At 45.6% G+C, this 16,867-nt stretch overlaps 1 protein-coding gene and 1 pseudogene across 1 annotated transcript; one reads left to right on the forward strand and one right to left on the reverse strand.

Annotated features, from left to right (window-relative positions):
* Positions 1-446: 446 nt before the first annotated feature.
* Positions 447-5,507, reverse strand: LOC122890326 (annotated as a pseudogene).
* LOC122919168 (ferritin heavy chain) lies at positions 5,300-6,149 on the forward strand. Its single transcript, XM_044268048.1, has one exon. It carries the CDS (start codon positions 5,506-5,508, stop codon positions 6,055-6,057), a length of 552 nt encoding a protein of 183 aa, XP_044123983.1. The 5' UTR covers positions 5,300-5,505; the 3' UTR covers positions 6,058-6,149.
* The last annotated feature ends 10,718 nt before the right edge of the window (positions 6,150-16,867 follow it).

The raw sequence follows: 16,867 nt of genomic DNA on the forward strand, positions 1-16,867 counted from the left end.
CCTCTCTGTGAAGCCCCATGGCCATGGCAAGGTGCAGGGACTGGGAGGGAAGACCCAACCAGAGCCATCCTGGCTCCACGGCCACTGCAGGACCACTCCCAGCCCCACCAGGCAGTGTCTGTCTAGAATTAAGAAAAAAAACCTTTTCCCTTAATTGTTCTTTTTAGAGATGGTTGCTCAGCATTGACACAGAAAAACATCTGACATAAAACTGGAGCTGTTCACAGCTGCAAATGACCCAGAAGTTATCAGCATGTAGTGATCACAAAGAGAGGACCTTGTGTCCCCAGGCAGGCCTCCTGTGTGCAGATGCAGCTGGGGGCCCTAGACATTTCCGTGTGGGCAGGGCTGGGCTCCACAGTCTCCCTCAAAGGGACAGAAGTAGGAACCTGCTCAGATAGCTCTGGTCAGGACAGCACCCCCCTGCTGGAGATGGAGAAAGCCCCTCATGAGTCTGGATGTCCTGGTGATTCTTGGGCATGGCCTGAATCAGCTTCTTCATAAAGGGGGTGGGAGCAGCCCAGCCACCATGGGTCCCACAGGTCCTCCAGGGGACAGCCCAGCAGCTGCAGGTCCCACAGGTCCTCCTGGGACAGCCCCTCATGAGTCCCAGTTGCCCTGGTGATACTTGGGCATGGCCCAAATCTCAGCTTCTTCATGAAGGGTGGGGAGTGCAGCCCACCTGCTGTGGGTCCCACAGGTCCTCCGGGAATAGCACCTTGGTGGGCTTGTGGTCCAGCAGGTACCTGTTCAAGTGGCTCTTGTCATGCCACACAACCTCAGTCCCATTGGTCAGGTTTACCCCCATCACCTGGTGACAGGCCAAGGTCAATCAATGAACCTCCACCACCAACCCCTGCCCCCAAAAGGCCCCCATGTAGTAAATGTCCCCCTGGTCCCTGGGGATGTGGGCCTGGGACTGTGGCCGGCACTGGTAGCTGAAGTCTTCATGGGACACCTGGTAGGAACTGGGGTGCATGATGCCAAAAAAGGATCTCCATGCCCACATGGTCAAAGAACTTCATGTCCACATCTGCAAACACCAGGTCGTCCACCTCATGGAAGAAGCGTTGCTCACAGAAGCAGCTGACCATCACCATGTGCTGTATGGACACATCCTGCCAGTGCGGGGCACCAGGGACTTCGAGGTCCCTGAGGACCTCCAACCCTCCCAGAGGTGCACACGGGCCCAGGAGACCGCTGGTCAATGATGACTAGTAGATGACCCTATGGCCCACCATGATGGGCTTCTCTGCCCTCTGCAGGAACAGCTTCAGGAAGACCACCTATCTATATGGATGAGAGACAAGATGGGAGGAGGGTCACTGTCATATGCTGGTGGGAAGACCCCAGAGCTGGGGGCCATAGACATGTGCACCTTCTTCTAGGGGGTAGGCCTTGGGCTGCTTTAAGCAACAGCCACTCTATCAGCCTGTCCTGAGCAAGTCTGCTTGTGGGGCCTCCCTACCTTCTGCTCCCAGAGATGGGGGCCATCAGCACCCCGTCAAACAAAGGGGAACCTGAGGCTTCAGAGGCAGGAAACCAACCCCACAGTCAGCATGCTGGAGTCAAGAAATCTTCCCCTGTGTCAAGCTCCAAGGCAAACCCTGAAGGTGCCCTCCCCTGGCCAACACCCTGCAGGTCCTGCCCCACCTGCCAGGAGTGGAGCACCTTTGGGCACAGCCCTCCTTTATATGGTCAATAGACTGGCTAGAATCAGCAGGGCTGGCCTCCTGCCCCACTTTGCTTTGAGTGGGTTGTTGCTGGTCTCCACAGAGCTGTCTCTGCTCCTGTAGGGTCCTTCACTGAAGGCTACTAGGCCTCTTGCTGACAAGGTCCATCAGTCAACCACTGCTATTCCTAGGAGGGGTCACCCCCAAACTCTCCCAGATCGGGAATCAAGTCCAGCCCATGCGCAGGGAAGGAGAAAGAAGACTGCTGAAAGAAGAGGGGGCTTGCTTAGGCCCCAGCCATGAATCCAAGAGTGGAAGCTTCTAGGTCCAGGTCTATATCCCCCTGGCTTCAAGAAGTTGAAAGTTTTGTCTCTCTAAGGGGACTACCTGTCTCTCTGAGGGGACAGCAGCTCCCCCATTGTCAGCAAGGGTGATGAGACCCTATGAGACCGATTTTTTTTAGGGCTTTATTTATTTTACACAGAGCTAGAGAGGGAATATAAGCAGGGGGAGTCGGAGAGGGAGAAACATGCTTCCTGCTGAGCAGGGAGCCCAACATGGCAGAGTTCAATCCCAGGACCCCGGGATCTTGACCTGAGCTGAAGCAGATGCTTAAGGACTGAGCCACCCAGGCGCCCTGAGACTGATTTTTTCACACATGCACTAAGGCTACTTCCTTGTGTCTGCCCCATACCTGGCAGCTTAGAAAATCGCTCACACAGGGAAAGTGAGCACTACATTTAAATTGGGGACAAGGCCACACACAGCCAGCAAACATGAGTCAGGTCACCAGGGGGCAAGTCCAGGTCCACCCAACAAGGGAACAAGCCAGACATGAAGCAAGGGGAGAGACAAGTGCTCTTGGCAGAGGGCAAGGAGAATGTAAAGGCCTGGAGTCAGGCTCGAGGCACAATGGTATGACCACACACCTGGGGAGGTGGGGTGGGATATGGTGGGAGGTGGGGAGGATGCGGTGGGAGAGGAAAGGCTGGAGAGGACAGGCAGCTGCGGAGCAGATAACAGAGAGGCTCAAAAGTTATGTTCTGAAAAGATCACTCTGCTGGTTACCAGAGAAGAATGGGCTCTGTACAGCAGAGGACAGGGAGACCCTAACCCTAACCCCACCCTAACCTTAATCAAACATCATGCTCAATTTTTTTTTTTAATTTTATTTATTTGACAGACAGAGATCACAAGTAGGCAGAGAGGCAGGCAGAGAGAGAGAGAGGAGGAAGCAGGCTCCCTGCCGAGCAGAGAGCCCGATGTGGGACTGGATCCCAGAACCCTGAGATCATGACCCTAGCTGAAGGCAGAGGCTCAACCCACTGAGCCACCCAGGCGCCCCATCATGCTCAATTTTGCGGACAGACAGCTCTACTCTGAAATCACAAACAAGTCCACCATGCTGGCTTTCATTCCTTGCCCAGTATTGTACTGAAAGTTTTATCCAGAATAGTAAGGCAAGAAATAAGGAATTTCCACGTGTGAAAGGAAACAGTAGAACTAGGTCTATTCAGAGACCAGAGATGGCATCATCTTATATAGAAAGCTTCGTAAAGAATCAACAAAAAATTATTACAGCCAGTTCCCTAATTCCACAAAGTTACAGGACAAAATAGCAATACATAAAAATCTCTTATTTGTAAGAGGGTTCCCCTTTCTCCACATCCTCTCCAACACATGTTGTTTCCTGTTTTGTTAATTTTGGCCATTCTAACTGGTGTAAGGTGATATCTCAATGTGGTTTTAATTTGAATCTCCCTGAGGGCTAATGATGATGAGCATTTTTTCATGTGTCTGATAGCCATTTGTATTTCTTGATTGGAGAAGTGTCTGTTCATATCTTCTGCCCATTTTTTGATGTGTTTGTCTGTTTCGTGTGGGTTGAGTTTGAGGAGTTCATTATAGATCCTGGATATCAACCTTTTGTCTGTACTGTCATTTGCAAATATCTTCTCCCATTCCGTGGGTTGCCTCTTTGTTTTTTTGACTGTTTCCTTTGCTGTGCAGAAGCTTTTGATTTTGATGAAGTCCCAGAAGTTTATTTTCGCTTTTGTTTCCTTTGCCTTTGGAGACGTATCTTGAAAGAAGTTGCTGTGGCTGATATCGAAGAGATGACTGCCTATGTTCTCCTCTAAGATTCTGATAGATTCCTGTCTCACGTTGAGGTCTTTTATCCATTTTGAGTTGATCTTTGTGTATGGTGTAAGAGAATGGTCGAATTTCATTCTTCTACATATAGCTGTCCAGTTTTCCCAGCACCATTTATTGAAGAGACTGTCTTTTTTCCACTGTATATTTTTTCCTGTTTTGTCGAAGATTAATTGACCATAGAGTTGAGGGTCCATATCAGGGCTCTCTACTCTGTTCCACTGGTCTATGTGTCTGTTTTTATGCCAGTACCATGCTGTCTTGGTGATCACAGCTTTGTAATAAAGCTTGAAATCAGGTAAGGTGATGCCGCCAGCTTTATTTTTGTTTTTCAACATTTCCTTAGCGATTCGGGGTCTCTTCTGATTCCATACAAATTTTAGGATTATTTGCTCCAGCTCTTTGAAGAATGCCGGTGGAATTTTGATCGGAATGGCATTAAAAGTATAGATTGCTCTAGGCAGTATAGACATTTTAACAATGTTTATTCTTCCAATCCAAGAGCATGGAATGGTCTTCCATCTTTTTGTGTCTTCTTCAATTTCTTTCATGAGTGTTCTATAGTTCCTCAAGTATAGATCCTTTACCTCTTTAGTTAGGTTTATTCCCAGGTATCTTATACCCTCTTACACTGTTGGTGGGAATGCAAGTTGGTGCAGCCTCTTTGGAGAACAGTGTGGAGATTCCTCAAGAAATTAAAAATAGAGCTTCCCTACGACCCTGCAATTGCACTCCTGGGTATTTACCCCAAAGATACAGATGTCGTGAAAAGAAGGGCCATCTGTACCCCAATGTTTATAGCAGCAATGGCCACAGTCGCCAAACTATGGAAAGAACCAAGATGCCCTTCAACGGATGAGTGGATAAGGAAGATGTGGTCCATATACACTATGGAATATTATGCCTCCATCAGAAAGGACGAATATCCAACTTTTGTAGCAACATGGACGGGACTGGAAGAGATTATGCTGAGTGAAATCAGTCAAGCAGAGAGAGTCAATTATCATATGGTTTCACTCATTTGTGGAGCATAACCAATAGCATGGAGGACAAGGGGCGTTAGAGAGTAGTAGGGAATTTGGGTAAATTGGAAGGGGAGGTGAACCATGAGAGACTATGGACTCTGAAAAACAATCTGAGGGGTTTGAAGTGGCGGGGGGGTGGGAGGTTGGGGTACCAGGTGGTGGGTATTATAGAGGGCACAGCTTGCATGGAGCACTGGGTGTGGTGAAAAAATAATGAATACTGTTTTTCTGAAAATAAATAAATTGGGGAAAGAAAAAAAAAAAAAAGACTGGCAAAAAATAAAAGGTCTGACAGTATCAGGTATCAGCAAAAATGTGAAGTTAAAGGAACTCCCAGGTAAAGCTGATAGAAATGTAATTTGGTTGTACCAAATTTTTGTATCAAGTTTTGGACAAAACTTGATGATATCTAATAAAACAAAATGAGCATTAAAAAAAAAAAAAAAAAGGCCACATCTCCGCCGAGAGTCGCCGCGGGTTCCTGCTTCAACAGTGCTTGGACGGAACCCGGCGCTCGTCCCCTCGCCCCGGCCGGCCGCTCAGAACCAGCCCTCCGCCATCTCCTCACAGCGTCCTCGGACCGCTCCAAGGCCCCCCCGTCGCCGCTCCAGCGCCGCGCAGCCGCTGCCCGCCGCCGCCTCTCCTCAGCCGCCGCCATGACGACCGCGTCCCCTTCGCAGGTGCGCCAGAACTACCACCAGGACTCGGAGGCCGCCATCAACCGCCAGATCAACCTGGAGCTCTACGCCTCTTACGTCTACCTATCCATGTCTTACTACTTTGACCGTGATGATGTGGCTTTGAAGAACTTCGCCAAATATTTTCTCCACCAATCTCATGAGGAGAGGGAACATGCTGAGAAATTGATGAAGCTGCAGAACCAACGAGGTGGCCGAATCTTCCTTCAGGATATCAAGAAACCAGACCGTGATGATTGGGAGAATGGGCTGAATGCAATGGAGTGTGCATTACACTTGGAAAAGAGTGTGAATCAGTCACTACTGGAACTGCACAAACTGGCCACTGATAAAAATGACCCCCATTTGTGTGACTTCATTGAGACTCATTACCTGAATGAGCAGGTGAAATCCATCAAAGAATTGGGTGACCACGTAACCAACCTGCGCAAGATGGGGGCCCCCGAATCTGGCATGGCAGAGTATCTCTTTGACAAGCACACCTTGGGAAACAGTGATAGTGAGAGCTAAGCCTTAGGCTGTCTTCCCAGAGCCACCTGGTCCCTGAGGCCATGCATGCATGTTGGGGTTACCTTACCTTTTCTATAAGTTGTACCAAAACATCTACTTAACTTCTTTTCATTTGTACCATTCCTTCAAATAAAGTAATTTGGTACCAAAAAAAAAAAAAAAAAAAAAAAAATCTCTTATTTGTATACACTAGCAATGAATCATCCAAAAAGGAATTTAAGAAAACAATTCCATTTTAGGGAACATCAGCATTGAAAAAATACTTAGGAATCAAGGTGTACGTTGTACACCGGAAATTACAAAACATTGCTGAAAGAAAGGGAAACCTAAATAAATCTGAGGACAACCCATGGTGATGAAAAGACATACTATTGATAAGATGACAACAGTACACGAAACAATGTGGAAATTCAATATGTTCCCAAGAAATTTCACAAAGGCCTTTGGGAAGAAATGCACAAACCAATCATAACAGCCATATGAAATTTTAAGGGACCACAAGATAGCCAAAACCATCTCAAAAAAGAAAATTGAAGGTGAAAGATCATACTTTCAAAGTTCAAATCTTAATACAAAGCAACAGCAAATAAAACACTGTGATACTGCCATAAAGGTATGCATATACCCTGAAACAAATAACACATTATATGTTAATTAGTTGAATTTAAATTTAAAATTTTTTAAGTAAATAAACTTTTTTTGAAGTATGCATCAGATCAGTGGGATTTAACTGAGAGCCCAGAAATAAATTCCTTCATCAATCGCCCACTGAAGTTTGAGAAAGGTAGACAATATTACACTGGGGGGACAGAATGTCTTTTCAACAAAGGGTGCTAGACAATCAGCTATCCATGTACAGAGGAATGGAACTGGACCCTTACCACACATCCCGTATAAACATTAACTCAAAATAAGTTAAAGGCTTAAATGTAAGAGGTGAAAGTATAAACTCTAAAAGAAACAAATTGGTATAAATCTTCATAACCTTGGATTTAGCAATGCTTTTAGATCTGTCACCAAAGCATAAGAAGGGGAAGAAAAAAAGAGATAAAATAATATGCTCAAAAATAAAAATCTGTCCCGGGTGCCTGGATGGCTCAGTTAGTTAACCATCTGACTCTTAATTTTGGTTCAGATCATGATTTCAGGGACATGAGATTTAGCCCCATGTCAGGTTCCACACGGAGTTTAAGTGTGGGCCTGTTTAAGATTCTCTTTCCTTCTCCCTCTGCCCCTGTCCACCTGCACACACACTCTCTCTCTTACTCATTCTTAAAAAAGAAATGTAAAAAAAAAATTAAAAATATTTGTACGTCAGAAGATACTATCCGGAAAGTGAAAAGACAGCCCCCAGAATGGAAGAAAATATTTGTACATTATTTATCTAATAAGAATCTGTTGCCCAGAATATGTAAAGAGCTTTTACAACTCAACAAAAAGACAAACCCATTTTTAAAATGGACGAGGGACTTGGATAGGCCCTTCTCCAGAGGAATCATACAAATGGTGAATAGCACATGAATAGATATTAAACGTCATTAGTTTTTATGGAAATGAAGATTTAAACCAGCTAGATGTCCTTTTACACAAGTAGAATCACTATGATCAAGAAAACTGAAAATAACAAAAGGATGTTGAGAAACTGAAACCCTTAAAACTTGCTTGTGAAAAATGGGGCAGTCTACATATAAAATAGTTTAACATTTACTCAAATAGATCAAACCAGAATTACCATATGGCTCAACAATTGTACTCCTAGACATACACCCCCAAATTGAAAACACTGGTTCAAACAAAGAAACAAAAATGTACAGGAATATTCATAGCAGCAGTGTTCACAATAAGCAAAAACCTGAAACTATGCAAATGTCCATCCACAAACAAAATGAAGATAAACAAAATAAGGTAGATCCATAAATGGCAATGAAGGAATGAAGTAAAATGGTTCATTTGTGGGGGGAAAAATATGGTGGTTCCTTAAAATATTAAACACAGGATTCCACTGCAGCCTATATGCCCCCCAAAATTGAAAGTAGAAGTACCTATATTCAGAGTAGCATTTCTCACAACAGCCAAAAGGTGGAAGCCACTCAAGTGTCCACCAAAAGATGAATGGATCAGCAAAATGTGGTCATACACTGTGGAACATGATTCAGCCATAAAAACAAGGGAGTTCTGACACAGGCTACAACACGGGTTGAACCTGGAAGTCATCATGCTGAGTGAAATAAACCAGTCACAGAAGGACAGATACTGTATGATTCCACTTGGATGAAATGTCTGGGACACAAAGCTGGATGTGGCTGCAAGGGGCCGAAGGGAAAGAACAATGGGGAGTTGGTGTTTCATGCATACAGGCTCCCTTGGGAAGAATGAGAAAGTTCTGAAGAATGATGTACAACCATGCAAACTCAGCTAAGGCCAGAGAATTGTGTACCTGAAATGTTTTAAGGGGTCAATGTTCTTGTGTTTTAGTCACTGTGAAAAAGTGAATAAGGACTGATTCATGTCACAACATGGATGAACACTGAAAACAGCCCCAATGACATAAGACATACAGAAATACCACTCAGATGGGAGCTATCTGTGTTCCTTAAGTCTGTCAAGGTTACCCAAATAAGGGAAAGTTCTGGAAGAAACTCCAGAAGAAGAAAACTGGATCCAAATGGAGAAGATATTTCAGACTGTCGGGCAGGTGGTAACAGCCAAAGTGGGCCTGTGGTCTGGGTTCAAATGTGGGAAACATCATGATTTCCTCACTTGGGGTTACATGGTGGTTCTGCAGGATAGTGTCCCTATTTGGGGTAAAATGCACCGAAGTAGCCCATGTGAAGTGGCAAACGTGGTAAAGAAACAACACCTGGGAGTCTGAGTGTGGAGATAAAATGTATTTGTGCTGCTGTGACAAGTTACTGCAGATGTGAAATCACTGAAGAGGAAATGACTCTTCCAAACATCCACATCAGCACCATGTCACAGAAGCAGAAAGGACATCAGATTTTGGGATGGAGGCCAAGCCCTCCCATATCCAGTTCACCCACCATGGAGAGACCACTAACCATTGGAGGAGGCCACATATTAGCAAGAGACTCATGGGAGGATTAAATTGGGCACCCCCATGTCTTGGGTTCAGTGGAAGCAGTGGGATTTGGAATTCCAATTCTCCACAATGTTCCACCACAACCCTGTTAGAACTGTGAAAAAGCATGAAGGGAAGCCTCAGTAAAGTGCACTGGGGATGCCAGAAGGGGAGACTGGAAGGGGGCACCTGGCACTCAGTGCCCATTACAGACCCCGCATTATAATCCCCCACAGGAGAGATTCATCCATTCCAGTCCCCACAAGGGAAGCTGGAGAGTTCATCTCCTACAAAAAATCCACCATCCCTGCAACTCAGCTGGTGAGAATCTTCCATCACCCTGAACCCCTGCCTTTCTCCGGTGGACTTTCCCTCCAAGCAACCCTTCCAACTTCTTCCTCCTTCTCCATGAAATAATGTTTCTCTCCTTTGTTTCTTGCACTTGCCCGTAATGTGACTATAGCTTCTCATCCCAGATTGCCATTCTCTGCTCTTCCCAAATAAACCCATTTTTCTGGTCAAATAACTGGCAGTTTGAGTTTAAGGAGAACAGAACTAATAAATTCAAGAAACTTGCAAGGAACAAAATCAATACACCCAAATGAATTGCATTTCTATATGCTCAGAAGGAACCATCATAAAGAGACTATGGAAATCAATTTTATTTACTACCACATCCAAAAGAACAAGATACCTAGGAGTCCTCTGAACCAAAGAGGCGACAGACCAGTCCTCTGGCAGCTGTGGGACATGGATGACAGACAGGGAGGGAGACACAAGGAGACGGGAAGACACTCTGTGCTCAGGGAAGAACCAACACTGGGAAAATACCTACTCTCCCCAGAGCCATCTACACAGTTGCGCTGTTGCTCCCAAACTTCCAGACTCCAGACCAACCCTGAAGTGGGTGTGGATACGGGTAGGACCCTGCAGGGCTGAGGCAGGGGGAGACGAGCACTGAGCCAGGCACCAGCTCCTTGACTGCAGACTGTCTGAGGAGCCCCAGGAACTGAATCTGCATGTGCACAAACACAGCCGTCGGACCAGGCATAAGGCAGGAGCTGGGGTCCTGCAACCTCCGCAAGTGGTGGAGGCAAGTGCAGAGCTAGGGGAGTTCACCCTCCCAGGGTCCAACTGCTCCTGCTCCCTCCCAGGGTCCAACTGAAGCCATTTCATTCTGGAAATTCAAGCTGCATGGAGCCCGATATCCCCCAACTCCTCCAAAATAGCTAAGGAACAATTAATCGGAAACAATATGGAATGACAACAGCCCCAGACCCAAACGGTGACACCGAACATGAACCTGGCTCTGACGCAGACCCACTCTGACCTCAACTTGTTCTCAAGCCTGGCCCTGACCCAAATCCAAGACCCTACCCTAGCCCCCAACACAAACAATGTTCACAAGAATCAAAAGGTAAAAACTGCAAATATCCATCAATGGTGAATGCATAAACAAAGTGTGGTGAAGTGTTTGAATTTAGTTTCAGGTTCAGGTTTCAGTCAGAGTTCCAGATCAGGCTTTGGATTTAGGGGAAGGGTTAAGATTTAGAGTGAGGGGCAAGGGAACAGTTAGAGTTTAGGGCTTTAGGTTTATGATTTAGGGTTTAAGACTCAGGGCTTCTGGGATAAAGTTCAAGGTCAAATTTGGGATTTGGGTTCATGCTGGGATTTGGGTTCAGGGTTCATGGCTCAGAGCTCTAGTTTGAGCTTTGGGTTCAGGGCTTAGATCCAGGGCTCAGGTTCAGAGTCCAGGCTTTGGTTTCAATTTCAGGTTTGGGATTCAGGGTTCCAGTTTGAGCTTTAAGGTCAGGTTAGGTTTCATTATTAAAGTTAGGGGTTAAGATTAGTTTTAGGGCTGACACATTTTCTTAAGTTGTCATCATGGATACAAAATTTCTATCAGAAGTTTCTAAATCTGAAATGTATTTCATCTGGGTGTGAGGAGATGGTTTAGAATTTGAGATCTCAGTAACTCCTTACCAACAGCATTCTGATCTAAGGGTCTCCCAGTCACCCACAATTCACGTTTGTCTTGGCTCAAACATACCCTTGGCTGAGAAGGGCAAGCTGCTGCCAAAGTTGGGATGACTTCACAATAGTAGAGGTGTGAAACCAAATATTGGGGAAATGTTCGTGGAAAATGAAACAGGAAACAAGTAATTGGTCGACTCCTGATTCTTCCACAATAACAAAGACCAAGTTTCCAATAGAATCTGATAATGTTCCCTAGGAAGGCCTATGGTATTACCAGCACAGAAAGAGGGCCCCCTCCCCAGCTTTAAACTAAGAATCACAGCAGGATACTTCCTACTTTGTGTCAAAAATAAAATTTTATTTGGCTGTTCCAGTGCACAATTTGAGGAAGCACTGACAACATTTTCCTTTCTCAAATCCTCATCAACACATGGGTAAAATGCAGGCAATGTTGTAATGCACTGCTCATTGGAATACCAAGTACAAGGAGGGCTATTAGCAGCAATAAAAAGATATCGAATGTGAAACTCAGAAAAAGCACCCTTTCTGGGCACTTAATGAGGATCCCTAATCATAAGAGCTAATATCTCATCCTATGGAATTCACCCATAAAAATCATCAATAACAATAGCTTGCTGACCACTGTAACCACCTCACCTCTTGACCTCTAGGCTTGTAATACACACTCCAACCGCTAGAGACACACTTCTCAGAAGCAGAACAGGACTCAATTCCCACTAGGGCACCTGGGTGGCTCAGTGGGTTAAAGCCTCTGCCTTCGGCTCAGGTCATGATCCCAGGGTCCCAAGATCGAGTCCCGCATCGGGCTCTCTGCTCAGCAGGGAGCCTGCTTCCTCCTCTCTCTCTCTGCCTGCCTCTCTGCCTACTTGTGATCTCTGTCTGTCAAAAAAAAATACATAAAATCTTAAAAAAAAAAAAATCCCACTCCTTGGAAATCTCAGCCATTAGGACAAAGTCACAGAAACCGCACCCAGAACTCAATGAAGGACAGACATCTCATGAAGTGGATGCTGCAGATCACCACCACTCCCACGAACACCACCAATCCCACCACTCCACTCCCACTCTACAGTGAACTCCAGATCTGTCCCTTCCCCAGGATTACATGGGGCATCGCATTCTTCCAATACTCCAACCTCAGAACAAAACCGTGAACTCTCCTCATCAGTCCTGTGTGCAGGCTCACAGTGAGCCCTGCAAAAGCCAGACACCTTCTTGAGAGCCCTCAGCCTCTCACGCCTATCCTAGCAGATGGAGGGTGTTGCTCTCCCTGACTTCTGACTTCTGTACCAACTAGAGAATACTTGGAACAAGTCTTGCCATACTCCATGCAAAAGGCATATTCTTCATCTGCAAAATGATGGATGATGAAACACCAAGGATTTCCTGCACCTTCTTGAACCTTGGTAAATTTGAGATATACCTTGGCCAGAGCTATTATCCCCAATCCCCTACACACTTCCCTTATGCACTCCAGACCAGTTTCTGTCCACTTTGCTCATTCTCAGCCATTGTCTCTGCAGAGTAGTACAGTAGTACCAAGGTGCTGGGACTGAGGTGCTAGGTGCTAAGCCAGCACCTTGGACCCACTCACTATCAGAAATTAATATTGTTTTTATTAACAGGTGCATCCCAGAAGACCTTGCCACCACCACCATTAGAAAAATCATTATATCAAAGGTCCTAACAATCTGTGCCAATCTCCTTGGCTCCACTCCCTGGCTCCAGGGGTTGCCTCATCCATGGGCATGTGACCTGGTTTCAGCCAATGAGGTGGGAGGAACCTCAGATCTCATCCTGCAGAGCCAAGCATGGGGTGGGCCACCCAGGCCAGGGACTTTTCCATCACACTTGCAGAAGTGGCCTCAGCCAGGCCCACGCCAGTGCCACAGAGGACCCAGGAAGCCAGGTGATCCATAACATTGCTGAGGGCTGTCGGACTCATCCTGAAGCCTGCACATGCCAAATCCTCCACTAACTCAGGAGAACCCTACATGTGCTCATGGTCTTGGCCTGAACAAGATGACCATCTCTGTGGTATATAACCTGCATGATATACCTGCCAGGCAATGGAGACATACTCAACCAAACAATACCTACATGGAATTCAATCACGGACAAATATTTTATGGCAAGCTCAAGGCCTAAAGAGAAAGGTGGGAGAATTCCTTAATTGTTGTCTTTTTTTTTTTTCCTTTCAAGTGGAGGGGTTGGGGTCAGGAAGGATAGATCCCAGTGTACTCCCCCTCTGACACTAGGAAAGTGTACACCCACTCTGCCTTTGGAAAGGAAGAGCCCTCTCTCTCATCATCCATCATGTTGCAAATCTGGAGTGTGGGAAACTACCACCCATGGGCCAAATGGGACCTCTCCCTGTAATCTGTCAATCAGGTATGGTTAGAACATTAGTTATGGAGGTCTATGGCTGCTTCCAAGCCACAATGCAAGAGTGGGGTCATTGTCAGAGACACCACATGGACTGCAATACCTAACAGAAAATCTTAACAGAAGACTTTACAGGAAAGTCTGTGCCAATCCTTGGTCTCAAAGATCCTAGGATCATGTCCCTTCTTTGAGTAGAACATAATGCCTTCTGGGTAAAATCTAATTTCTTCACCCCCAAAGGCAAGGGCTCCCATCCTTTTAGCCAGAAGTCCATCTCCATTCTCCTCTACTTACACCTTGAATGGCACATCTACATGTCTGCAGCCCAACGGGAATTCACTGTCGTTTACTTGGTAGTGATGCTAAGAAACAGAGGTGTAAAGGTGAACTTGTGAGGGTGAGCATGTGTTTCCTCTTTATTAGCCACAGTGTGCAAGGGGAATACAATGCAGTAGCATGCTTTCTGTCCCACAGGAATGGCCATGCAATGTAGTTCCATAATGATCTCAGAAGGAATCCACCTTCATAGACTAAACTTCATCTGGGAGGACTCCCAAATCCCTTGTCCTGGACACTATGTTCCACTGAGGTTGGGGGCACACAGAGGAACAGAGACTCGCCCCACCCATCAGGGTTCTGAAGGATGCCTGCTGTTCCAGGGCAAAAGATCCTAAAACTATTCATCCGCCTGTCATCCTGCCAGGCATCTGTGAGACAGAACTACTCCAAGCAGAAAGGGCAGACCGACAGACAACACATGATAGCCTTGTGTGACAAGTGCCACAACAGGGGACACTCAGAAGGACTGGGGGTGTGCAGGGTTAGCCATACGTGAGGGTAGGGGGACCAGGAATGCTCCGGAGGGTGATCACAGCTATGTCACTATGGGGGATGCTCGGGAGGACTGGGGTATGCAGGGTTGGCCAGACTGGGGAGCAGGGAGACCAGAAGTGCTCCAGGAGGATGTCACAGCTGTGCCCGTGTGTGGCTACATGTGTCAGTGTGACCAGGCATTGGCCAGACCAGAAATGAAAGGGCAGGTGGGTGAGGGGTGGTGTCCCTAAACTGTCTTCTGCAAGGCAAAAGTTTGGTAATGAGATTTCTTTCAGTATGATTTCACTTCACATGCATCTGTGAGTCCCTAAAGCTGATTGTGTAGAACATGAAGTATGTAATTGGCCATTGTTTTCAAGTCTGAGGTGCCAGGGGCAGAGCACACTGGATATTTCATACTCTGCTTTCAGAGTATGATGACTTTTCCCGCCTTCATTTCTGACCCAAGGACAGGGAAGAAAGGCAAAACAGATCTTCACTTTGAAATGTCAACAAAAATCCACAAACCCAAGTTTTCACAGGAGCTGAAGGTTCAGGACCAGGGTGACAGGAAGAAGAGCAGATAGCAAGGAACCAAAAGAACGCATCATGTGCATGTGAGCTGGCCCACTTCTCTACCTGTCGGAAGCAAGCCATGCCTGATGGGGGGAGTCACACCTGCACCTGATCTGTTTGCTGCCCTTGAGCAGAGCAGAGGATGTGCTGAGCTGGGTGTGGGTGTCAGGGGGAGATGCCCAGCTGGCCACAGATCCTATCTGCAAGTACCTATAGAACCAGTTCCTGGTCCTCAGCTAAGATGAAACAATAATTATGTTTAGTTACCTATTTCCTGAGACAGGTAATGTGCTCAGTGCTTTGATGACTAAATCCTCTCCCGTTTTATTTTTTAAAAACACCTTAGGCAGTGATTCGGGATCTCTTCTGATTCCATACAAATTTTAGGATTATTTGCTCCAGCTCTTTGAAGAATGCCGGTGGAATTTTGATCGGAATGGCATTAAAAGTATAGATTGCTCTAGGCAGTATAGACATTTTAACAATGTTTATTCTTCCGATCCAAGAGCATGGAATGGTCTTCCATCTATTTGTGTCTTCTTCAATTTCTTTCATGAGTGTTCTGTAGTTCCTTGAGTACAGATCCTTTACCTCTTTGGTTAGGTTTATTCCCAGGTATTTTATGGTTCTTGGTGCTATAGTAAATGGAATCAATTCTCTAATTTCCCTTTCTGTATTTTCATTGTTAGTGTATAAGAAAGCCACTGATTTCTGCACATTGACTTTGTATCCTGCTACGTTGCTGAATTGCTGTATGAGTTCTAGTAGTTTGGGGGTGGAGTCTTTTGGGTTTTCCATATAAAGAATCATGTCATCTGCGAAGAGAGAGTTTGACTTCTTCATTACCAATTTGGATACCTTTTATTTCTCTCTGTTGTCTGATTGCTGTTGCTAGGGCTTCTAATATTATGTTGAACAAGAGTGGTGAAAGTGGGCATCCTTGTGTTGTTCCTGATCTCAATGGGAAGGCTGCAAGCTTTTTCCCATTGAGGATGATATTTGCTGTGGGTCTTTCATAGATAGATTTGATGAGGTTCAGGAATGTTCCCTCTATCCCTATACTTTGAAGCGTTTTAATCAGGAACGGATGCTGGATTTTGTCAAATGCTTTTTCTGCATCAATTGAGAGGACCATGTGGTTCTTCTCTCTTCTCATATTAATTTGTTGTATCACATTGATTGATTTGCGAATGTTGAACCATCCTTGTAGCCCAGGGATGAATCCCACCTGATCATGGTGGATAATCTTTTTGATGTGCTGTTGGATCCTGTTGGCTAGGATCTTGTTAAGAATCTTAGCATCCATATTCATCAGTGATATTGGTCTAAAATTCTCCTTTTTGGTAGGGTCCTTGCCTGGTTTGGGGATCAGGGTAATGCTGGCTTCATAGAAAGAGTCTGGAAGTTTTCCTTCTGCTTCAATTTTTTGAAACAGCTTCAGGAGAATAGGTGTTATTTCTTCTTTGAAGGTTTGGTAGAATTCCCCAGGGAATCCGTCAGGTCCTGGGCTCTTGTTTTTTGGGAGGTTTTTGATGGTCCATATACACTATGGAGTATTATACCTCCATCAGAAAGGATGAATACCCAACTTTTGTAGCAACATGGACGGGACTGGAAGAGATTATGCTGAGTGAAATAAGTCAAGCAGAGAGAGTCAATTATCATATGGTTTCACTTATTTGTGGAGCATAACAAATAGCATGGAGGACAAGGGGCGTTAGAGAGGAGAAGGGAATTTGGGTAAATTGGAAGGGGAGGTGAACCACGAGAGACTATGGACTCTGAAAAACAATCTGAGGGGTTTGAAGTGGCGGGGGGGTGGGAGGTTGGGGTACCAGGTGGTGGGTATTATAGAGGGCACGGCTTGCATGGAGCACTGGGTGTGGTGAAAAAATAATGAATAATGTTTTTCTGAAAATAAATAAATTGGAAAAAAAAAAAAAAAACACCTTAGGCAGG

Source organism: Neovison vison, chromosome 11 (assembly GCF_020171115.1).
Source record: "Neovison vison isolate M4711 chromosome 11, ASM_NN_V1, whole genome shotgun sequence".
Taxonomy (NCBI): Eukaryota; Metazoa; Chordata; class Mammalia; order Carnivora; family Mustelidae; genus Neogale; species Neogale vison.

Coding starts and splice junctions, on each gene's coding strand:
- LOC122919168 (XM_044268048.1), top strand. CDS start 5,506: ATGACGACCGCGTCCCCTTCGCAGGTGCGCCAGAACTACCACCAGGAC.